This window comes from Drosophila montana, unplaced genomic scaffold (genome assembly GCF_035044405.1).
Source record: "Drosophila montana isolate Dmon_TW-CO22-7 unplaced genomic scaffold, ASM3504440v1 contig_2716_1, whole genome shotgun sequence".
Taxonomy (NCBI): Eukaryota; Metazoa; Arthropoda; class Insecta; order Diptera; family Drosophilidae; genus Drosophila; species Drosophila montana.
The window spans coordinates 334554-358857 of record NW_026997587.1 but is presented as its reverse complement, the minus strand read 5'-3'; the positions used below and the strand labels follow the sequence as shown (position 1 = coordinate 358857).

General features: G+C 40.3%; 4 protein-coding genes across 4 annotated transcripts; 2 read left to right on the top strand and 2 right to left on the bottom strand.

The window, feature by feature from the left end:
• Positions 1–24220, top strand: LOC135429868 (uncharacterized). The gene is made up of 3 exons (XM_064684348.1): positions 1–69; positions 23683–24000; positions 24051–24220. The coding sequence occupies exons 1-3, from the start codon at positions 52–54 to the stop codon at positions 24204–24206; spliced, it is 492 nt and encodes a 163-aa protein (XP_064540418.1). The 5' UTR covers positions 1–51; the 3' UTR covers positions 24207–24220.
• Or43a (Odorant receptor 43a) lies at positions 1094–2602 on the bottom strand. Its single transcript, XM_064684297.1, has 6 exons — positions 2149–2602; positions 1827–2094; positions 1668–1767; positions 1510–1611; positions 1342–1449; positions 1094–1198 (listed from the first exon to the last, which is right to left on the bottom strand). Exons 1-6 carry the CDS (start codon positions 2600–2602, stop codon positions 1094–1096), a joined length of 1137 nt encoding a protein of 378 aa, XP_064540367.1.
• Adk3 (Adenosine kinase 3) lies at positions 6113–8305 on the bottom strand. Its single transcript, XM_064684263.1, has 3 exons — positions 7716–8305; positions 7475–7633; positions 6113–7403 (listed from the first exon to the last, which is right to left on the bottom strand). The coding sequence occupies exons 1-3, from the start codon at positions 7796–7798 to the stop codon at positions 6539–6541; spliced, it is 1107 nt and encodes a 368-aa protein (XP_064540333.1). The 5' UTR covers positions 7799–8305; the 3' UTR covers positions 6113–6538.
• On the top strand, positions 11944–13246 carry Gadd45 (Growth arrest and DNA damage-inducible 45). Its single transcript, XM_064684334.1, has one exon. The coding sequence runs from the start codon at positions 12274–12276 to the stop codon at positions 12754–12756; it is 483 nt and encodes a 160-aa protein (XP_064540404.1). The 5' UTR covers positions 11944–12273; the 3' UTR covers positions 12757–13246.
• Positions 24221–24304: the final 84 nt, after the last annotated feature.

Here is a 24304-nt window from a genome sequence, read left to right as displayed (position 1 = left end):
CTTATATAAAAGTTCGTATCCCGCCGACTGATAGATGACGATAAAATAATCATGCGTGGGAATTTACAGGTGAGTACCCAATTAAATATTTATATTTGTACATTTATACGCTTATATAAAAACCACTTATGGGGGTGGGAAATTTTAACCTAAATGGGATGTTTGAGCGTAACATTTTTGCATGAGTTTTGCCCAAGAATAAAGTTGCCAGATTAAGATGCCAAATTGATTTCGATAGAGATAAAGACGTATATATATTTTATATATGTCCAATAAAATGTTTGTTATCATTTACAGCTGTGAATTTGTAAAGCCTTATATATATGTATAGAATCAACTTTAAATATACCTACCATAGCACACCCCTTTGAAGATAGAAATTTATTTATGAAATTCTTATTTTATTTCAATTTTCTTTTTAAATTTTTGTAGATGATTTTTATTTAGCTTTTGCCAAAAATAGAGCAACAATATTTATAAGCCTTTTTCAAATAATATTTTTGATAAAGCAAGAATTTGAATAATATTTATTTATCATATTTATTATTTATTAATATATATTAAAAATATTTGTAAACACGCACACAAATCCAGCTGTGAGCCCTTTTATGTTGTGCCCTAATTATTGCTGCACACTTTCGGGCTGCATGGAATTTATTAAAATTTGACTTTGCTTTGAGCTATTTTCTCTAGGGCCCCTCAATTAAACAGAGATATTCCATGAGCTGCGCTTAAAACAACTAAGTGAAGCATTTCTAAGCATACAAGAGATTTAAAGCAAACAAAAATACGCCGCAGCGCTCTTTCCCCGTTCCGTGCCGTGCAACAAACTATTTGCACAGATGCCTGACTATAATAATGATAACAACAACAACTACGACTATATCTACGTGCCAACACTACAGTCCAGACTACAAACAGCCAGATTAAATCCTTTCAAAATAACTACGCCAACGAGTAGCATATGCAAATGCCCGGACTACTACTACTACGAACGAGCTACAACAACTTTTTGCATTACTCAGATTGCCAGCTACATCGAAGCTGGACTCCTTCTCCAATTCGGCAGACCGAAAAGTTTTTGGCTTCCAGCTCATTTGTTGGTGACGCCACGCAGCATGGTAAAATACGAATAGGATGCATTCAGCAGACTCTGAAACATGGCCAAAGTCATGGGATAAACGTTGCCCGCTTTTATCTGAAAGGGAAACCAGAAACGAGAAACGAGAAACGAGACATGAAATGGAGCGCACTCACAAAAGCCACGATTAGAATCTGCCAAATGAAATGCAAGCGTATCTCGCAATACGGCAACCACATCCCACAACCCATCCCACTCACCACCAAAGGCCTCTGCGTTTGCATTAGAAAGATCAGAAGGGTTTGGCGAAAACGCATGCTGCACTCCATCCAGGGCACATTGTAAGCCGCCTGCGAGACCCGCGAGCACTGCAAAAGAGAAAAAGGCAAGTCCTTTGAAACTGAGCTGCCCACTGTAGCGTCACGCACCTCAATGACCAAATCGTTGGCGCGATTGTAGTAGGTGAAGAGCACATAGAGCATGGTCAAGATATACATGACTATGGAGATCATCTGGGTGCGCGAGGTGATCTATATACAAGGCAGAATTATATAACTGACTGAGAGAAAAGTAACATAGACTTAACAATATTGAGGCAAAAGAGCAGCGAGCAAATAATCGAGCCAAAGATAATCGCCTCGGCGCCCACAATATAGGTGACCAGTGTTGTAAGCTTGCGCACATATCTGCAATGAAGTTTACCATGAGCTTGTCGCAGTTAACAGGTACAGTAGGGTAGACGCACCCGGCCACCGTGATGTGAATGCGTATGCAGGCAGTCAGCATTTGATAGCGTTGCTCCTCATCCTGCAGCTGCTCGATCCGGGACAGCTTGTGGGCCAATATCTGGAGCATGGCCTTGCCGAAGAGCGCAAAGGCGGCGAACAGGCTGACAAACGGCATATACATCATCGAGAGCACCACGGGCGTGGGCAACTGCAGCACATAGAATATCTGATAGATGGGCGTGCGTTGCATATCCAGGCCCGGCAAAGCAACTCCAAACGGATGCGCTGCAGCCAAATGGGAATTGGCAAATTGAAATCTAACAAACATTATCCGCTTACTGCGCGGCTCCAGGAACATGGCAAAGATAACTGCGCCCAAAACATCCAGAAAGGAGGCCGTCAAATTGAATATGGCCAGGCGACGTGCCTCGTGCACCGCCGCCGCTAGCAAACGGTGGCTGCACTCATCCCTGGACGCCTCAATCTGGCGATAGAGACGGGCCAGCTCGTCGAGAAACTGTTCGAATTGCGGTCGCTTGAACAGGACCAGCAGCGTGCGCATTAGGGCATTGAATATGGCCGAAAAGAAGAAGAGATTGAGTATAAAGGCGGGCAGATCGCCCCACATGCGCAGCAGAAAGAAGAACTGCATCAGGTTCATCAGGCAAACGGGCAGCACAAACGCGTACTTCCGCCAATTGTTCAAAGGCGTCGGATAGAGCACCGCCAACCGACGCCAAATCCCCACATTGATGGCCACCAAAGCAATATCCTTCCCACTTTCCATTTCCATTTCCACCAAATCCATCTCCTTTTTCCGGCTGGGGCTTACTCGAGTCTCTGGCCTGGGCCACTTGATACTGTGGCCACAAAGTGCTTGGCAAATGTCTTTTATTGGCCTGCCAAGCACTCGCAATTGTCCTTGGCCAATGGGCGTGGCTCTTAGCCTATAATTTGCCAAATTGCCGTCGACGACAATTGATTGTGATGCAAGTGCTAAAAGCAAGGGGTGAATTTCCATTTTGTGACGTTTCCAATCGAAAATGCGATTGCAGCTGGCAAATCTATCAAAATATATTCAATTCAAATGAACTGTCCCGGCCGGCAGACAGCTGGATAATTGGATAATTATATTATTAATTTGAAGCTAATAGAAAATGCATCCTTGAGACTTGGGAACAGTTAAGCCGGGTGGCAACAATTATATAAGCTGCAAGTTCCTTATGGGATCGTCTCCTTCTACAAAAAATATCCCTATAAAACCTATAGGAAAAAGGTTCTGGTAAAATCTATAAATTACATTCCTTAAAGATGAACGTTAAATTTGCCTTGAATATGCAAATACCTATTTAATTTAAGCATCGATTTTTCGATCATCAGCACAAAAATGTGCCAGGCTTCAGTCGAAAAGCTAACGAGGCGATAACGTGGCCAGCAGCAATCAGGCAGTGGACCAGGCGGGCGGCGATGCCAGGCATGACTTATTAAACAATAAAACCGGATTATCCGCAAACAACTGAGCAAACATGGCCGTAGCCAAATATTTGGAACAGGCCGTGGACAGCGGCCAGAGACAACAGCAAAGGCAAACAGAGGAGGATAAAAAGAAGAAAAACAATATAAGAATCAACAAGCGGCTGGCATAACATAATTCAGCAACAATGCCAGCTCAGCAAATACGGCGGGGAATTAAAATAAGACCTGTGCAGAGGAACAGAAGCCGTGCCGAGGACCAAGGACCGAGGAACGAGGACCGAGCCCATAAAGGCACACATTATGGCCACTTAACCGCGCGTTATGCCGCAAAAAGGCAAAGGACAAAGCCAAAGGCTCAAGCCGGCTAGTCCTTGTGTGTGTGTGTGTGTGTGCGAGTGTGTGTGTGTGCGAGTGTTTGCCGGCGTCTGTGGCGTATGCGCAATATTTTGTGCAAACATGGGCAATATCAAAGCCCAGGCCAGGCCGCGGACCCGCCCCCTCCCCTACCCCCTACCCTTGGCAAATATGCAATGTCAGTTGCAGCTGCTCATGCGAGGCGCTGCACATAAATCAAATGGCAAACGTTCGGGTCCAAAAATGCATTTTTGGGAAGAAGAAGAACGCAGCAGCGCTCGGTAGCAAATTTATTATAAATTAAAAGCTAAGCCCCTGCAAATGGACGACATTTAATTATCACATTTTGTGCAGCAAGTCCTTGCGAACAATGGAGCACACATCAAAGCCGAACACACTCGCACACACTCACACACACTCACACACACTCGCACATCCTTTGTCCTGTGGAGTGGCTGTTAGCCCCGTAAACCACAGGATGACATTAATTACGTGTACTTTTACTTTGGCCTCGGCCACCATTTGCAGCTCAACTTCCATAAAATTAATATCAAGCAATTAACAACAGATTCCGGCGGCGGGCGATGTGATTTAAACAAGTCGTCTGCCTCTCTTTGGACTGGCCCCCGCCTGTATAATATTGTGTGGGCGTGTCAATATTGACTTTTACACATTGATAGTGGGCGATTTCTAAGCAGCTTTTGCCAATTAAGCAGCTCACTGTAGCTAAGCTCAAGAGAGAGAGAGAGAGAGAGAGAGAGCTGGAATTGCCTTGAAAAGTGAAATTGCTTTGCTAAGCCTCTAATTTGGCATTTGTTTATTGTTAAGTGTAAGTCGGAAACTAGAGATGGGCGTGTTTCCTGTTCTCTCGAGAGACAGAGAAAGGCAAAACTGAACACGAGCGAGTGCGTGCTGCAAAATGTTATTTCGTGCGTGTTTGTGATTATTCGTGTAAAGTTAAGTAGCAAGAAAACACGACTTGATTACGACCTAACACGAGTTAGTCACGACTTAACACGATTTATAAACGACTTAACACGAGCTATGCACGACTTAAAACGAGTTAAGCGCGACCAGACACGACTTAGGCACGACCAGACACGACATAGGCGCGACCTAACACGACTTATGCACGGCCAGACATGACTTAGGCACGGCCCAACACGACTAAACACGAATTTACATAGCCTTAAACTATTCCAGATTAGCTATAAGGAAAATTCGTCATAAAATGTTATATATTTACATATATTTCATATATTATAAGTCGTGCTCGTGTCTTTTTCCAAGCCACACGCGCCCATCTCTAGCTTTACAGCAACTTCTGCATCAGCTGCTCTCAGCCGCCTGTTTGCCAAGATGCTCTCGGCTTGGACTCCAACAAGAGACTCAACAAGCATGGCTAATGCGGCTTAGTTTTGTTAACGATTTGCAAACACGTGTGACGCAGCCTGGGCCAGGCCCTGAGCTAGCCCCAGTTCCACTTCCAATTCCAATTCTAATAGCGATTGCGAGCAACCCCCATCCCCATAAAGAACAACAAAGCAGCATTTGCTTTGATGATATCCAGACATGCTACATTTGGAGCTATGCCGTCATATCCAACTCTGACTTATTCATGTGGGCCGCATATGAGTAAGTCAGCATAAGATAATAGAATGTGATTGTTTTGCGGAGCAGAAACTAACCCAAACTGATGCATGTACGTACTTCTTATAAGAATGAAACAACATCTATGTATATACGAGCGGGTATTACCCAAGTTTCTTTTCTTCCTATTTTAGGCATTTCTTTTGTGCACAAGAAATTTACTGTATTTTACATATATATTTTAAAGTCTACGAGCAATCGCAAATTCAACAAAAAAGTTGTAGGCACCCCGTTTTCCGTGAATTTTCCACACTTCCGGGTGGATTTCCCCGGGCTGATTAAGTAAAAACTAAAGCTTGGGTCTTGGGCTGTGCGTTGCTCACTAATCAGTCGCTAAGTTTTATATATAGACTTATTTAGCTTTCTCTGAAATTGGTCTTATCGGTTTATTGTAGATTAGCATGGGAAACAAATTGACGAGCATCAAAGTCAGAGAATTAAAATATAAAAGAAATTAAATAGACTGCACTTTAAAAATATAATAAATGAATACATACTTAGATAATCAAGTAATACAAATATTTATTTGAAACCAAGAAAACTAGTTTTTCAAAATAACTTCATAATTATCTATGGGAGCTGATTTCTTAAAAGTTCACTTTAGAAACTATGGGACCTTTAAGCTATAAAAGTAGATATACATATACATATAAAAACCTGTTTATCCGGCGTCGTCATAAATTTATTGCATTAAGTACTTAAAAAAAATTTTAAAAAAATGTACTTTTACAGATAAGATATAAAATTGCAGAGAAATAAACAAAGAGTTGGCCTTGTTAAAGCATATACATATGTGTAAAAAAAACAACCTCTTGTAGGTCTCTTAATATTTATATAAATATTTATTCTAGCAAGGAATTGAGTGTGCCCTAAGCCTTGTTATTGATATAATGATATATTTATAGTATACATATATAAAGTATTGGGTAAAATATATTTGTATATGCAACAAAAGCATTGCGATGGATATTTGTGGTTATATAAAATTGCCAGCTCTTTGTTCGATATGAAAACATTTATTATTAAATATATATATTTGTAAATATTTTCTCATTGTTTAAGCACAGTCAGAGCGCAAATAGTTAACTCACTAAGTGCATTGTCTCATAAGGAACTAAGTACAGAAACATATATATGCAATATATATATGGTGTAAGATTCGTGTAATAAAGGTCTACTTTGGTGTCACTGTGCGCGCTCGCTGAGTCAACGAAATCTTTGTTTGACCAAAGACCAAGGCGACGTCAGGCTAAGGCAAGTTGCAGCCCACCTGTGTGACCACCTTGGCGGCGACATTGCTGGCCAGGCGCACACATTCGCTCAGCGAACGCTTCTCCAGCCAGGCGTGCAGAAAGCCGGCGACAAAGGCGTCGCCGGCGCCCGTCGCATCCACCAGCTGATCGGCGCGCTGTGCTCGGTAATCCTCGAATCTGAGATCGCCGGGCGGGGAGAGCTCTGCCACATAGTTGGTGGCCAGCTGCACGCCCGCCGCGCCGTTGGTGATGAGTATGATCTTGGGCTGGCTGCCGGACTGCAGCAGTTGCATTGCAAGCTGATCGACTGTCTTGCAGCCAGCTGTCTTGGCCAGCTCCTCGAATTCCTGGCGATTGCCAAATATGAAGAGGGCACGCTGCGCCAGCTCCAGCATCTTGTCCGAGTGCTGGCGCACGATGTACGGAGCGCTGAGATTCAGCGCCAAGTAGCGACGCTCCCGCACCAGATGCACCTGTATATAATCGACGACCTCGAATCGTTGCGGCAAAAAGAAGCCCTCAATATAGAGGATTTGCTTGCGTTCGATGGGTCGCAGAAAGCTTTGGGTGTCATCGCTGGCGGCACGTTTCAGCTCCTCGAGCGAGAAGTGCGCCGAGGCGCCGACGTTGGCGTACAGCGTCGGATTATCGTTGTGCATGAGGCACACACACTGGCCCGTGTGCACATCCTCGACGATCTGCAGGCGCGCCTCAATGCCGCGCTCCAGCAATATGGAGTGCAGCAGCTCGCCGTGCTTATCGGCGCCAATGGCACCAAAGAACTGCGCATCCGTGCCCAGTTGCTTCAAGATGCGCACCGTGTTCAGGGCCGAGCCACCCGGATTGCTCAGGCAGGCGGAGCTGGAATGGGTACACAAAACAATTAGCAACTGCTTGAGAATGAGCTCTTCTTATTCTTTTTTGGCACCTACCCGCTGCTGGCTGCCTCGGTGGCCATGTTGCTCAGCTGCTCCAGATCCATTTCGCCCTTGGAGCCCAGCTTCAGCTCGTAGCGCTGCAGCAGCTCCGGCTCCTCCAGCTTAACAATGCGATCCAGCAGCACGTTGCCAAAGCAAACCACTTTGCGTGGCCTGGCGTGGAGTGGGTTAAAGGAAACTTTGTTTAGTCATTATTGATTCGGAAAACCTTGGCCTTGGCGTGCCTGGAACTTACGTCTGATAGGTGCCCTGCGTCTTGTCTGACGACGTCGCATCAGCTCCGAATATTTTCTCATAGGCATACTGCAGGTACTCCATTGTATTCCAATTCAATAAACGTCGACTCTCGTTGAATTTCCCCCGCGATGACGTTGATCTTTACAGCCGCGCTCTAGTTCCAAGCGAATGCGTTGTCCGTTGCTCTGGCGGGTCCGTTAGTTCCGTCAGCCAGCGACAAACTGAATGCCCGAGCCGGTTTCGCTTGTTGTATTTATCTCGGCGCTTTGATTCCCATGCTGAGCAATTAGTTTCGTTTCCCTCTGCTCCGCTTCACAAACAAACTTAAACTTCGTTTTTCTTACCGTTTCATTGTTTTTGTTGTTGTTGTTTTGTCATATTTTTAGACTGTTTTTGGTTCTGTTTCTTCGACTTCTTTCCCTTTGCGTGCTGCCTGTTACATCACAAAGCTTTCAGTTTTGGTAGCACGGTGTTGTACAATGACTCTTTGAAGCGGTCACCTTGTCAAGCTTTAAAAGCTCACATTCAAATATCAGGTATGCGTTAAATTGCTCTATTATGAACTTAATTGCGCGCGATTATAACTCAGTTCCGCAGCGTACAAAAAAAATGCATTGAATTGTGTTCCTAATCAACACTAGCTGAATCACAATTGACTCAGCTGTTGGCTGTGTTTGTTTACATAGAAGAAGAAGCAGCGCTTTGCCAAATCGCCGGCAAAACAAATTCTCTAACTCAAGAGCTTTCGCTCTGGCAAGAGCTTTCGTCAGCGCAACGCGCTGCCAACCTGCTTGAAATGTAAAAAGACGTTGGAGGGCTTTTTGACTTATAATTGAAAAGATGTAGAGGGAAATTCTTTGTATAATTCCTTGTTTAAGGGAATTTTACATTGTAGCCCGCCAAACGCACTTCGCAGACTTTTGTTTTCCATACTTGGCTAAAACTGAGCCGTTTTATACGCACTCATTAAAAATTCCCTTCTCGAAATTTCTTCTTTAATCGATGGCTGATGTCTAAATTTATTCCTTTTTTTAAGTTTACTTTAGACTTTCAATTTTGTTTGGGAATTACATTGCTTCGCTGGTTATTTTTAAAAGGGAAAGCACTGTAACAGATAAAAAAAAATACGACGCTAATTAGATAATTGAAGTGCATTCAAATTTTGAACAGCGCTTCTCTCAAATGTAGATGAATTTAAGATGCAGCAGCAAAAAAAGTACCAAACTGTGCGTGAGATAGAAAAGCCTCTGCCTCCCACGGCATTGGGGCTTGGCACAAGGCATTTACCCGTTCTGCTGGGCTTTACCCAAGATCAAAAATTCCCCCAGTCTAAACATGCACATACACATGTGTGTATGTATGTGTGCATGTATTTCTTGCATACACATAATTGCAGCTTGGCCATGCTTTAACTCTTTGCTCTCTGCGCTCAGATCTCCGCTCTCAGCTCTTAACTGTGCACGTGAGCTTAAACGCGACGCACTCGAAGCGGACGCATTGCATGGCATGTATTGATTTGGACTTTGGACCGACTGCCGTTGAGGAATGTATCTCATACCTGTGCTCGTCATTTTTTCGAGCGCATTTATGGGGAATTCGACAAACCTGTTCTGTCAGCCATGCACACGATTTTGACTCATGCTGGCCATATATGTATATTTAGTTGGGCCAAATGACTCAGCACTGTGTGAGTTGTACATCTGCCGGGCGCATTGCCACGCGGTGGCCACTTGTTTATGTGGCAAGAACCAGGCAATAAGCCGCTCGTTCAATAACAAGTGCAGCCCCGACCCAATTCCAATTGTCCAACATGCGACAGGGGCATGAGCTGGCCGGGCCAGCGAATTTGTAATTTGTAATTTTAGTGGGCCCACTTTTGTTATTGTGTTATTATATTTCCATAGTCAACAACTGGGCGTGGCCGAGGGCCAAGTTCATTGGCCATTATTGAGTCAAAATTGGCGCGCAAATCCGATCGCCTGATGCCAGATATTATTCCACTCTTTTCCCTTTTTTTCTTTGCAATTTTACGTTTACGTTTTGTTAGCCCATTGCAAATTTAAGTTAACGCAAGCAGCTTGGCTAAGCAGAAATATGCAAGCCGTGTTTTCAACAAGTTAACAACTTTTATATTTCGTCTTCAGATAGGTCAGTGCTTGGCAGAGTCCCTTGGGACCCCCCACCCCCCTCTCCCTGGGTGATTAACCTGCTGAGTCTTTGCTTTGGCCGGAAAAGTTCATTGATATTGGTGTTAACCATCTTGTTTTTTTGGCATATTTTATTGCAAATCAAATTACCAATTTTTTTATTTTCTATCTCTTCCAAGAAGTTCATTAAACTCAACATTTTCCGGATTGGTGTGAAATTTATTTACCTTTTGCTGTGGGAAAGCTTTGAATTGGTTTTTTTGTTAGCTTGTTTTTTATGCTGTTGCATTTTGAGGGAGGGGGCGGTACAGTTGTGCAGGATTGAAGGCAGCTTAAGAGTTCTGTACTTAGATATCTGGAAAGAAAGTTCAGTGAATTCTCGTATAGGACAACAACCTATGCTTAATCAAGCCCACAAATGAAGCCTTTAACCCCGACAAATTGTCGTGCACTCAACCCCTTTACATATATTTATATATACATATTTAGTACATCAATTGCATACACATGTTTTCGCATAACTCATATGTACATAAAATTGATTTTGTGTGTGTTTTTTTTGTTGTTTTCGGTTGTTATGTACGTGCTTTTGGTCAGGTGGCTATTTAAAGACCACATTTGTTGGTCTGCACAAAAAAACATAGCTCAGCACCCTTTTGTGCCATCGAAAACAATATTATGCTTGCATATCAGAGTAAAGGAGAAAAAAAATAACACGAAAAAATGCATTAAAAAAAAACCGAAATTTAATTTGGTTTTTGCGCGGCGGCAATTGAAGGCCCCCCCTAACGGGAATGGCGCATTGGGTATAGCTGATCGGGTGCGGTCCGCAAATTGATCAAAGACCTCGGACAATGACAATTGCCCGCTGAGGCAGATGAACTTCTCGAATAATTGTTTTAGAAACTAACTCAGACGACAAACTCATTCCACATTACATCCCAGATCTTAGCATATATTTTCATTTTCATTTTCTGGCAGACGTCCAGCTGACGTGTTCAGAGGGCTTTCATTCACTAAAATTTCAAGCGAAAAACAATAACAAACTTTTATTGAATTTCGTTTGTGTTTGTCGCGCGCGAACGCGCGAGCTCATTAATTAAACAATGAGACGGAGAGCGAAACTTTTTTTGCACAGACATCGCGTATACGCAACGTTGTACGCCAGGGGGGTCAGTTTGACGTCAGGTCTTGAGGGCATGACTGATAGCTGGTCGAATTTGTAATAATTATATAAATATATTTATTAAGTTTAAGTCTTGAGTCATTTTCACGACCTGTTGACCATTTGGCCCATAGCCAAGTGCATGGCCAGCAGCGTGTTACGCCGAATTCGGTTGAGTTCGCGTGAAAAGCGAGTGGCGAAAATTAGTGAAAACCATTAATATGGCTATAAATTGGCATACTCTTGACAGCTGTGCTGAATTTTCCAAAAAATCGGTGACAAAATCGTTTTTGAAGGAAGTGCAAAAACTCATTTTCCAATTCGACGAAAAACCTCTTCAAAATCAAGGCAACAGACTGAGAGTAAAAGTTCAAGCGAGCAACAAACTGTTATACCTATACATATGTATATATATGTATATGTATGTGCGTGCATATATGTATGCACTTCGTGGGAGCGTAAGATGCGCCCAGAGCACAAAGAGCGGCATTGAAACAAGCTTAAGCTGAAAGGGCAAGGCAAAGCCACAGAAGCAGCCAGACAAAGTTTGCTAATTGCCCAAATTAACGGAAATCTGTGAGCATCCACCAAAAACACAAAAGGCATAAAAATTTGCTGAGCGCAGCACAAAATTAAACTTGCTGAAGCTTCAGTTTTAGAGCGTGAGCGGAGGTCTCAAGCGAAAATACTTGGAAAAAATACACACACACACACACACGCACACTGAGAGAGAGAGTGAGAACGAGAGAGAGGTGGATCGTGTGGGTTGGATTTCACGCCGGCTGTGGCCTTTACCAACTGTTGCGTGAGCAGGCCCCCGCCAAAAGCTCCACCAAGAGCGCAAGCGAGAGCACATGCCAAGCAATGCGCTCTTCTTATGAAATTCGTTGGCGGCGAGAGCGCAGCTATAAAAGCGTGCGCTCGCCAGTGTCTGGCATTCATTGTGAAATTGCAAATCAAAATTGAAACAAGCACAAAGCAAGACGGTTAAACGGATTTCAAAGCGCGCAGCGTCAACGTGAAAAGAATTTCATAAGCAAAAGTTAATAAAGCGCAAATTGCCAAAAAGATTCAAAACCAATAAACTGACTAACGCTAATAACACAAGCAACAACAGAGCAGTGCTACCCCAACAAAAAAGACAAAAAGTGTGCGACAACCAAACACACAAAGTGCAAACAGAAGCTTCAAAAATAGCTCAAGCTTCAGCTCAAGTGACAAGCCCAGAGATTAACAAATCCAATATGGTCGTTGAGGAATCAGCCAACATGCATCATTATCACCACAACGACAATCTCGAGCTGGCCGAGTGCGCCATGCCCATCGGACGTACCGTTAAAACGGCTCTGCTGCGAGCCCAATCAGAATCTCGTGTGATTGTCGGCCTGTCGGCAGCCATCAATACGCTGTCCAAGTCGCCGGAGGGTTCGCTCTTCTGCCTGATGGCCGTGCCCAAGGCTGGCGATTCGGCCACACACATGCACGAAGTGCTGCTGGAGGCGTTCTGCTATGAGAACGACATCTATGTGATTAAAGTGGACGATGCCACCAAGCTGAGCCGCATTCTGGGCCAGGAGAGCATCGAGTCATGCTGCCTGGTGCAGAAGACCTGGAGCGGCGAGCAGAGCGAGGAGCAGCTAAACAAGGCCGAGAATCAACTGGTCGACTACTGCGAAGCCCATTGGGATGCACCGCAACATCCCATTGTCCAGCTGCCGGCGGTATAAGTCCTGTTGAGAAAGAGACAGAAGTTGAACAGCCCGTCACAGTGGGCAAAACATGGTTTTAAAGGAAACAAACACAACCAGTTAAGACAAGGTTAATGTACCCGAACGTTTGGAGAGTTCTGCGGAAACCGACGTTGGGACATATCCCAATTATATATATCAACTATATCATATATATACATATGTATAAGTGTATATGGAAGGAGGAGAAGGAGGTGGAGTCGCAGCGAAAGCAAAAGTAGCTGCGACACGGTGGTCAATTATCTATTATGCTAGATGCTAGAGGAGAGAGCGAGGCAGGCGACAACGACCTTCGTTGGAGCAGCGCAGCAACAGACGAGAATGGAGCAGAACACACAGCAGCAGCAACAATCACAACAACAACAAACACATGGCTGCTGCGGAAGTGCATGCACTCTCGCTCACTCTCCCTCTCTTTGATCTGGCAGCAATTTCGCAACCAGAGGCAAACCAACACACACACACACACGCACACGCACACATGCGCACACGCTTAAGCGCGTGACCAACTGCTGTTTAATATTTTTTTTTTTTTTGAGAAACATTAATAATGGCGACTTTGTTCACAACGAGCAGATTCAGTCCATAAATTGTAATATCAGATTAAACATAAAAAAATTGTAATTTGTAATATTAAAGTTTTGTTATGTTAGCTTTTCATATAACCGGCAGCTACCAAAAAAAATATAAAAAAAAATACAAAAAAAAATTGTTATTTAATTATAAGCATACAAATTAAAACAAAGAATTTTTTGAAAAAAGAAAAAACAAACAAATAAAAAAAATTAAAAACTAAACTTTACAGTCTTATTATTAAACAAATTTTCAGCTATTCAACTTTACAGCAATTTTCAGTTGATTAACAGGCTAATAAATATTTATGCTTGACGTCAAATAATTTCAAAATCCCTTAAGTCTCGGGATATAAGTACAGGGAAATGTGATCAATCTATTGGGCTTTTTATCAGCGGTATTCCCCCAATGAATCGCGCTCTTATCAATTATATGCATATAGTATATACATATACATGCATGTATAGTCGGAATCGAGGCAATAAACTCGCCGCTGCAAGCGAACGGCCCTCGCCATGAGGCTCAACAAGTTTGCCAGGCCAATTAAACAATCGCCTTATATGGGATACATTGGCACGTTTCAGCCGGGCAGAGACATGTTAATATAATCAATGCCAGACAGCGAGACAGCGAGACTTCGTGCAATTAAAAATGGAAAAATGTTGTGCAGAGCTGGACCAAAATTTCCAACGGAGTTGCTAAGAGCCGCTGGCATAGGTCAGTTAGCCCATCCGAAACTAGTTGGACCCAATTTAATGAGAAAAAAAAATATATATATATAGAGGTCAGATTAAGCGGACATGATTTTAAACGAATTTTGATCTTAGACAAATTAACTATTTATATAATTGTATATAATGTTTGTTGTGCTCCTAAAATTAATAACAATTAATATTTATTGAGCTCTGTTTGAGCTCATATTTTACGTAATCTGACTCAGTAAACTTTGTGTATAAAATATAAGTATATAAATCATAGGTAAATTATCTTTATTGAACACATTTTCTTATTGTTTTATATTTTGATTGTTTCTTTATCCTAGATATTGACTTTTCTATATGATAATTATTTTAATGTAAGCTTCGCAAACTTTTACATTGACATACTAAGCTTTGTTTGAATTTATGTACTTTTATAATTAGAGTATGCATTTTAATAAGTATATAACTATATCGTAAGTTCCGCAAACTTTTATATGTACATTAATAATTATTAAACACATTTTAATAAATATACATAACGCTTAATCGTAACAAACATCTGTCAATTATTTGTGGTACATTTTAGCAATATGCTCATAATTACAAAATTGCAAACTTTAGACAAAAGGTTAGCCCTAATTAGACCCACTTACGGCCGAGAGTTTGCCTAGGTGCAGTTCGTTAATCAATCAATTAAACAATATATATAATATTTGCCGTTCAACACAGCCAATAAACTCAGAATCGTCAGCTTCGACGTACTTTACACCCGCGGCGTTAATTCCAAAGAACACGGCGAGCAAACTTTAAGCCCAAAGCAGCTTTCATCCCAGGCCCCATTTTGGGCCAAGTCATGCAACGTAATGAGTAATATATGTTCATTGAGCAGCTCGATTTGGAATTTGGTTTATTTGGGGAAATCCTCTAGCCGGCGGAGCTGCTGCCGCATTGAGGGCACGGCCTATGCAAATGTGCAAATGTGCCCGGGGTAGTTCACAATTTACAATAAGCGTGACTGGGCAAAAAAAAAGCCGCTGGAGCTCAGCCAAGGCGAACGACCCAAACTGGAGATGATCCGAGTTGAGTTGAGTTGAGAGTTGGGGGCAAACTCCAAGTCAAATGAGAGACAATGGTGATGTCGTTGAAGGTAATGATTCATATCAATAACGCGCTTTGCCATTTGCTGCTAGACCCAAAATTAGCATATTCTCAAGTCGCAAATGCGTTCCACTTACCTGTTTGGCCCGTTGCCAATTTGCCAGTGTGACAACTTTTCAAAAAAACGCCGGCCAAAACGATGCCCCCACGTTTCCACATATCCGATACCCCTCCCTCCCATCCCACCCTCTGGCAGCTGTTCATGTGACTGTCTTGAGAGCGTGCTAATTGCCAGGGGAACGATCAGATCTCCCCCCCCCCCCCCCGGCCAGCCGGGCGACCCCAGCCCCAACCCGGGTCTAGTGCATGTCAACAGAACATACGTAGTTTGCAGTCTTGTTTTAGTTACTATCTATTTTGATTTGGATTTCCATTTGCGCGCACAAACATGTTTTTAGCTGTAAATGCATAATATTATTATTTAATAAAAAATCACATTTGCATTTGAATTGTTGACATTTTATTCCACATAAAAACAAATACTATATAATACATTAATACTATAATAAAAAGCCAGGGCTTATCAAACACGGTTTATATGCCCGACTGTGCATTATCGCTGGGAATTTCTGTGGAAATTGTTTTCAAGTATTTATATGTATATACAAAAGAGTCTGCGGCACGCGATAACAGAGCTCATTTCGTTTATTAGCCCAGTTTATATACAACAGGGATTCACCGAGTTAACAAAAAAAAAACACAAAAATTACTCCCAGATATTTCCCACAAACTACTTAGGAAGACTAACATCTATAAACAGCTTTTGTTTTAGAGTTTTTTTCGGCTGAAAAAATGTCCATAATTAATGTATTTTGGTTTTTGTATCTGACGTCTTTTGGGGTATTAATTGAACTGTTTGTGCCAAGCAGAGATAACTGCCAAAAATTCCAACATTTTTATCACATATACATATATATAGAGATGTATATTTACTGATTTGTTTACGATTATAATTTAGTTAATTGTATTTGATTGAACCGTTGAACCTTTCCATTAATTGATTAGAGCGTTGACAAAGCTGCGCAATAGGCACGAGACTCGAATTGGCCGAAACACGCGAGCGGAAAACATTTTATTGTGAATGGAAATTGTGCGGCTCGAAACAGGTTTACAGCTTGCCAAAGGCAGAGCAGGGCGCACATGAGACCTCGGAAAATAACAACAAACTTGCGGAGTTGCCCACAAACAATACTAAACACATACTAAATATTGAAATAATAAGTTTAAAAAGTAAATAAATAATAATATTACCTAGAAGTAGGTTGAATACAAACTGCATTCAGTTTACGATCTAGGGCCTGTTTTACGATATTTATCAGACCATTACGATATTTGACAAATAAATAAGCGTGCTTAATCGTGAGTTGCATAATTCCCATGCAATAATTGTCGAGCTTTATTTTTCCTTTTCTCCATCTCTCTTCTCAACATGAACAATATTCCATACTAAACACATACTAAATATTGTAATAATAAATTTTAAAAGTAAATAAATAATAATATTATCTAGAAGTAGGTTGAATACAAAGTGCATTCAGTTTACGGTCTAGGGCCTGTTTTACGATATTTATCAGAGCTTTACGATATTTGACAAATAATAAGATAGTTGACAAATAAATGAGTTGCATAATTCGCATAATTCTGCTTCTATTTAAAATAGTAAAATCTAAAAGTAGGCTGAATAAAAAATGCTTTCAGTTTACGATCTAGGACCTGTTTTACGATATTTAGCAGAGCATTACGATATTTGACAAACTAATAAGCGTGCTTAATCATGAGTTGCATGTAATTATTTTCAAGCTTTATTTATTAATTTTTATCCTTTTGCCTTTTTTCCAGCTCTCTTCCACTCAACATTAACAATTTTCTGCTTCTATTTAAAATAATAAAATAAATAATAAAATCTAAAAGTAGGCTGAATACAAAGTGCATTCAGTTTACGGTCTAGGGCCTATTTTACGATATTTAGCAGAGCATTACGATATTTGAAAAATGAGTTGCACAATTGCATGAAGTAGCTTTATTTATTGTTCTTTATTGTTAGTTTTATTTATATATTTTTATTTCATTCTTTTTTCATCTTTCTCACATTTTACCTTTAACAATTTCCCTTTCTAAACATTCGTAAGCTTTACAAAAAAGAACGAAATTAATAGCTTAGCTAATGAAAATATTTCTAGAAAAACATTTTCCTAAGATTCGCAGCGAATTTCAAATATTTGTGTGGCACATGCTAAGTAAACAAATGTATTGCCAAATTCTGTGGAAAATCAATGCACACAGTTTACAATATGAAAGATAATTGAGATATAGGTTATATCTGCAGATCGAACAGATATATGTATGTATTTAACAGATACCAAGCCAAGGAGAATAGCCAAAATACCTTATCAAGCACGCACATTCACAGCGTAACTGTGACTCTGCAATCGGTGATAAGAGAGATTGTGGTTTTGTAGGAACTATGCCAAAGCGTAGCCAAGGCCAGAAATACACTTTTTTTTACATATTCAAAGTGTTTGCCTAATTTGGTTTGTGTTCTACACAAGAGCCAAGGCACATGGCAGGCCGCATTCTGTGGCAATCGATTATGTAAACAATTGAGATACTTTTGTATCTCGAGACGCGGGCTGACCCGCATTATAGAGAGCTACGCATTCCAGGCGAAACCGTTGCGCAAAACTCACCTGATGCCATAAAATGCGCATCTGATTAAATGCGGCACAGGCAAGAAAGAGCGGCAGATATCTAGACAGAGATAGAGATAGATGATAACAGTTGGAGCTGCGAATGATAAAACCAAACAAATGTACTAAATGTACGAATATTTGAGAGACTTGTTCGTGTGCTATTTGCTCCTAATTAATATTTGCATTGGCGCGTTTTGTTATATTTAAAACGCAGTTGCACCTGCGGCACGCATTATCCGCAAATGTCTATTGATACAAACCCTTTGATAAAACCCAAAAACGATACGAATTTAAGCCCCAAACAAAGCCAAATTAACACCACGTTTGCAGCTTGTGAAATGTGCGTGTGTGTACAATAATAATCACTCGAGTTGTCTGCTGTCTGGATCGTGCTCTATTATTTAATATTTATGCCCTGTACTCAAGCTAATTGAGAAGGGGTATACACACTACTTAAGCATCAGCTGAGTTACTTTACCTTGCCTTACCTTACCTTGCCTTACCTTACCTTACCTAAGGTTGACTCTCATTTTTGTCTGCCATTTATAAATATTAAATAAATAGTTAATTAAGCTTCCCCTTTAGGTAATTATTTCCGCCCACCTATCCGAACTCAGAGACTCTACAAACTACAGCCTCTAAATTTGGTAAGCATATTGATGGGAGCTTATCTTAAACAATTTTATATAAACTTTTTAATAACTAAGTCCCAAATAACTAATACCCAAAACATTTCTTTGGATAACATCTTCATTTCAGATATATAAAATATGTTTGTGTTTTATATGATATAATTGAAAATATATAATATAATTGGCTCTTCTTTAGCAGAATACAAACAGGTTGCGGATTATAAAAAGCGACTTCGATAATCTTCCCAATTGATTTGCCAGGTGTCTTCTGAAGAGACGTAGAATAGGAAAAGTACAATCGAACTCTTAGATCGGTTTCTATAACCAATCTATATATGTAAGGTCTCTTCTGTTAGACAGATCTCATCCAATCGAACTCTCAGATCTATTTATATAACCAACCTACAATTGTAACCCTCCTCTGCTAGACTTAACTACAGGGTATTTGACAGGAGGAGATAGCGCAGACCTCATCCAATCGAACTCCCAAACAACCTATATTTGATTACCCTTGACTAAACTACAGGGTACTTCGCAGCCGTGCACTTTCACTTAACGAAACCTCTCCGACTGGTTTGTATATAATTATATGTATATACATATATAATAATTGCCCGCCATTGATTTCTCTTCTGGGGGTCGCTACGGGCACTTTTTTTTAGTGGCGGCGCCAGTTAACACGACGTCGTTGAATTTCACAAGAACTGCGACGCGGGCAGAGCCCAACCGATTTCTGATAGCATCGTTATCTCCGCAACTCTCGAGTCTCCCGCTCTCTCTCTCTCTCGAGTCTCTTGCTCTCGCGCACAGCGCGTGCCGCCAGACGAGGGCGAAGTCAACTCTTGAGTTTGATTCTGATAAGAGCTGTAAAAAAAAAACGCAGCTCTTGTCAGCTGCGACGGGGGTTGTCGATCTCAGGTACTCTGTGTGTGTGTGTGTGTGCGGGGGGGTGGGGGGTACGCTGTGAGGCGTCACCTGTTAGCGACATGTTCGAGCACGTTTCGCACTGGCAGCGCGCAACTGTAAAAGCACCGTACGCTTTGCTTTGTTTTTTTTTTATTAATCGAAACAACAGAGAACAAAAATGTTAAAAAATTCTTGCACATGTCGCCCCGTTGTCTGTTTTGCTTACGCAAATCGTTGCGCATACGCAGCGTGTTGCCGTTTAACCGTTATGCACGTTGAACCACCCAAAAAAAACACCACCACCACCCACAAGCGGTGGCTGGCGCCGCAGCAGGCAGCCCGCCAAACTGCGTCAATGTCGTAAAACTTTCTCACGTTATTCAAATTGAGAATTGTTTGTTATCCCCGAAAACGAATCCCGTTTTGTGTCTTTTTTTTTTGGGGTATTACGGGGCGTATTAATACGACTTAACGGCAGCATTAAAAAGCGAATGTTAACGATTATGTCACGTTAAGCGCTTGTTTAATGAAGCTATACCGATTCAGCTTAATGAACCACATCGGGAAATTGCCAAAAGTTTAGCTTACACTCCAATTATACCTCTTATATATATATATATATATATATATATATCAACTACCAATCAGAGTGAACAAGCACTAAACAAACAAAGATTTCACCCACATTTTCTGGGAATCGCATTTAGCCACGTCTTGGGAAGCACACGGCCCAATCGCCAGCCTTTCAAATATATTTATTATTGATTTAATTTTAAGTCTATAAATATGTCGAATGCATGAGGGAATCTAGAAATTCAAATCGCTGCCATTCTAATATATAAGCGTCAAATTAATGACGAAAACAAATTCATGACGTCAAAGCAAAGTTTATCTGAGCTTCTAGCTATGCGTATTTAAATTTATGTATCGTCTGCGTAATGGAATACACATGCATATATACATAAATAGATTTATATGGATATATAGCGCATTTGAATTGATCTAAAGTTTATAATTCCCTTGAGTTTGGGCATTTGTTTGGGTTTGCTTCGGCAACAAGTGGCGCAATTTTCATGTTCGCAATTCAACGAGTTGCTTAATTGAGGTCTATTTAAATTATATATATATATATTCTCGATCAGATTGCATTGAAATTGTAAACTATATATATTTAAAACAATGGCATAAAGTGAAAGAGATCCTTCATTTTGAATTAATTAATCACAGCTGGAATACTCTTTATTAATTCCTTATTAATACTACTTATTGATCGGCTGACAAAAAAAAGCAGATATTTAACTAAATTTGTCGCTTATTATTTATAAAAACTTGTTATTTATTTAGGAAATAATCCTACTTCGTTTTATTTAGACCCAAGTTAATGCGTATAAAAACAAATATTGACTACAAATTATAGATAAATATAGAGCTAATAATTGCCAGCATTATTTTCTTTCTATAAATAATCTAGTTTGCCCTTCAATTGATTAGACTATGAATTTAATAATATATATTTATTTTAAAATATTTTTGCGATGTTTTTTTTGCCTACTTCTCTAACTTTCCAAAATAAAAGAACAAATTAATTGGGAATCAAGACGGAGCATAGATTGATTACTTTTGTAGCCAATTAAATGGGACTCCAGTCGGAGGATAGATTGATTACATTCATCCCCTATTGGGCAATTATAAAGCTTAAAGGTTCCACAGAAGGAGACGGATTCTCCATGTTGAACCTCCCACCTAGATGGACATGAATCTCTTATATGACATTTATGAATATATATACTTATAATTGCTTTTAATAATTGCAATTTTTTTAAATTTATGGGAAAACAGAAATAAATAAATACTAATTTGGAAAGAAAAGTCTTTTGTCTTGCTTTTTGGCAGACAAATATTTTGAATGCCCTTTTCCATACACAAAAATATGCGTAATACTTGAACATTATGCTCCGAACTTATTTAAGAAATTAATTTCCACAGAAGCAGCAAATACTCGAGCATTGTTCTATGGCAATCAAAGGCAAACTTTAAACAGGGCAAACCCAAACATTTAACGTCTTTTTGCTGTTATCAATGGTTGAATCTGCTTCTTCTAGGGTTTCCAAGCGTTGTGAGTCATTGCATAAGCATGTTGCCAACTTACTTTGGACCTGGCCAAAAGGTGGGAACAGGCATTCCTCCATATGCAAAATGTGTTCGCATACAGCTGCAACATTTTGTTTGGCCAATTGCGATTTGTGACTATAAGCAACTGTACTAAAATGATAGTCATTAATTAGGCTTATCGCAAACGTGATAAACGGCATGTGACTAACTGGCAAATCACGTTTTTCGCTAATGTTTCGTGTCTGTCGCACGGCGTGGCAACAATTGTATATATATGGCATATTATTTGGCACAAATAGGCCATATGATACCTAGGCAATATCAATAATAAGTGAAAAGTGCAAGTATGGCAAAATATAATTGTGTGAGAGACCCAACTCAAGACTCAATAACAACGCACCTGAGTAATACGAGTGGCTGCCTATATTTAGACAACTTCTTCCAATTGTTGTCTATTTTTACAGGCCAACAAACCAATCAGCCTCAATAAAGATTAGTTACTTTTACGAGCGAATGTCATAACAAATGCATTCGGCGAAATGCCAGACACAGTCCGACTATTGCCCTTTCTTCCATATCAGCTTATCAGTTATTGCTCGGCTTGTTGTTAAAATGTCTCACGCCTCCGAGTTTCAAGAGTTTCAAGGTGCCAAAGAGACCCACTTTCTCAACTTGGCGACGCTTATCTCTGTCGAGAAGGGGGTTGGCAGCACGACTTTTTCTGACTGACAGAAATCGCATTCCTCGTGTGACAAATGACATTTGTTGTGTGTTTGACCACTTTAAGGCAGGTACAAAAATAAACCCGACAGGTACAAAAATAGCTTTGGCGCAGAGCTAAATTTAGACCAAGGCAAAAAACTAACAACAAAAAAAAACAAAACCAGACAACTTCTGCATAAATAGCAAAAGCAAATAAGAGCGCAATAACAAAGTCGCGGAAAATTTCGTATCAGCAATAATAAGTAGCAAAAACACCTTATCAGACGGCGCAGTTCCCAAGAATAACACACAAAATATTAAGGCGCAGTCGAACCGCGGGGGAATCACCTGAACTCCAATTTCCTTATATGGTCAATTTATTTAATAACCTGACGAAATACTTGGAAGTAGTTCTGATTTTTGAGAGGAAACTAGCCATTATTTTCTGTGGTTAGGCTGGAAGCTGACTTTTCGGCTTCAACCACGGGTCATCGGGTCATCATTAGGTACAGTTACAGCTGCCTTGGGGAGATTCGGTCGAAAAGTAGTTTCCTATCTCAAATATTTCAATCAAACTCAGCCCTAGCAAGCTTCACTAACTGCAGGATAATGTTATATATTAGGTTATTAAATCTTAACTTACTTTCTGGTTTTAATTTTTTTGCTTAAAGTAAAAGAGTTAAATAATTTTAAAAGAATTTTAGAAACTTGTTAACAAGTTTTTACATTGTTAAAAACCTGGCGAATTCCTGAAAAAAATAAATAACAAATTTAGAAAATGAGAATTACACATTTCTCGGCAGTTTAATTTGTCAAAATATCTTGTGAAAAAAACCATTTGCAAAAATAAAAGTATTTTCGTCATTTAGCTGCTTTTGTGAAGTTATTTATTTGATATTATTTGTACCCTGCACACTTTTTGCTTTATGCTAATTAGGCTAAAATACATAGCTTTAAATAAGCCATTAAAATCAAATTATCATTATTATTTCATATAATGGTTAATTGTTTCATATAATATTGACTAATATATTTTCTAAAAATATAAGTTTAATTTTTCTACAAACGTCTGTTTAGTCAGTTTCGGTCATGAACGCAACTCAAGCGCTGCGAATATGTGTGCTTATTATTATAATGCTGATTTCGATAAAAATGTGCAAGGTATGCAAAGAACAAGAGTATACAATAGATGATGCCTGACTGATCCTGCCTAACTGATCCTAGCCATAAAGACAGCTAAACAAAGAGGAGTCCGACTCGAGTCGCCGGCTAAAGTACATCCTATTGGTATAACCTGTACAGGTGTACACATATAACCCTGCATACATACTTTGTATAGCCTATTAGTATATCCTGTATACCCAGTAATAATAGAGCTGTATTCACATATAACCTAATATATGGCTAGCCTAACAAACAGATCTTTTGCAGATGGCCCCGTTTTGCAAGATGACAAATGCCGTTTGCGAGTCGAGCAACAAATCTTGGGTTATCATCGACCAATGTCGCCTGCGTGCGATAAGTCGCAACAAGACGACCTTCAATGCGGATATCAATATACTCTATCCTGCGTACAATATTCAAATACAACTGCAACTCATGAAGAATGCCAATGGATATAAGCCCTGGCTCTTTAACTACACAATTGATGGCTGTGTGTTTATGCGCCAGCAAAGACATCCGGTTTTTAAAATGTTCTGGCTTATTTTTCGAGAGTTTTCCACAATCAATCATACCTGTCCCTATCAGGTGAGTTAGTGTCTTACAACTGTTCTATAACTAAACGGAGTACTTAATAGGGCCATCAGATTGTCAAGGATTTCTACTATGATCCCACAAATCTGACCTTGCCCCTGCCAACTGGCGATTATTTGTTGCTCCTAACTTGGTTTTTCGACAAGAAGCCGCAGTTTGTTACGAACATATATTTCTCATTCTATCAGGATATATTCTGAGCAGGGTAAATCTATCGATGCGTGATAATATCTGCGCTTGATTAATCTCACAAAATATCAAAATAAATTATGTTGATGTTATTATAAAAACATTATGG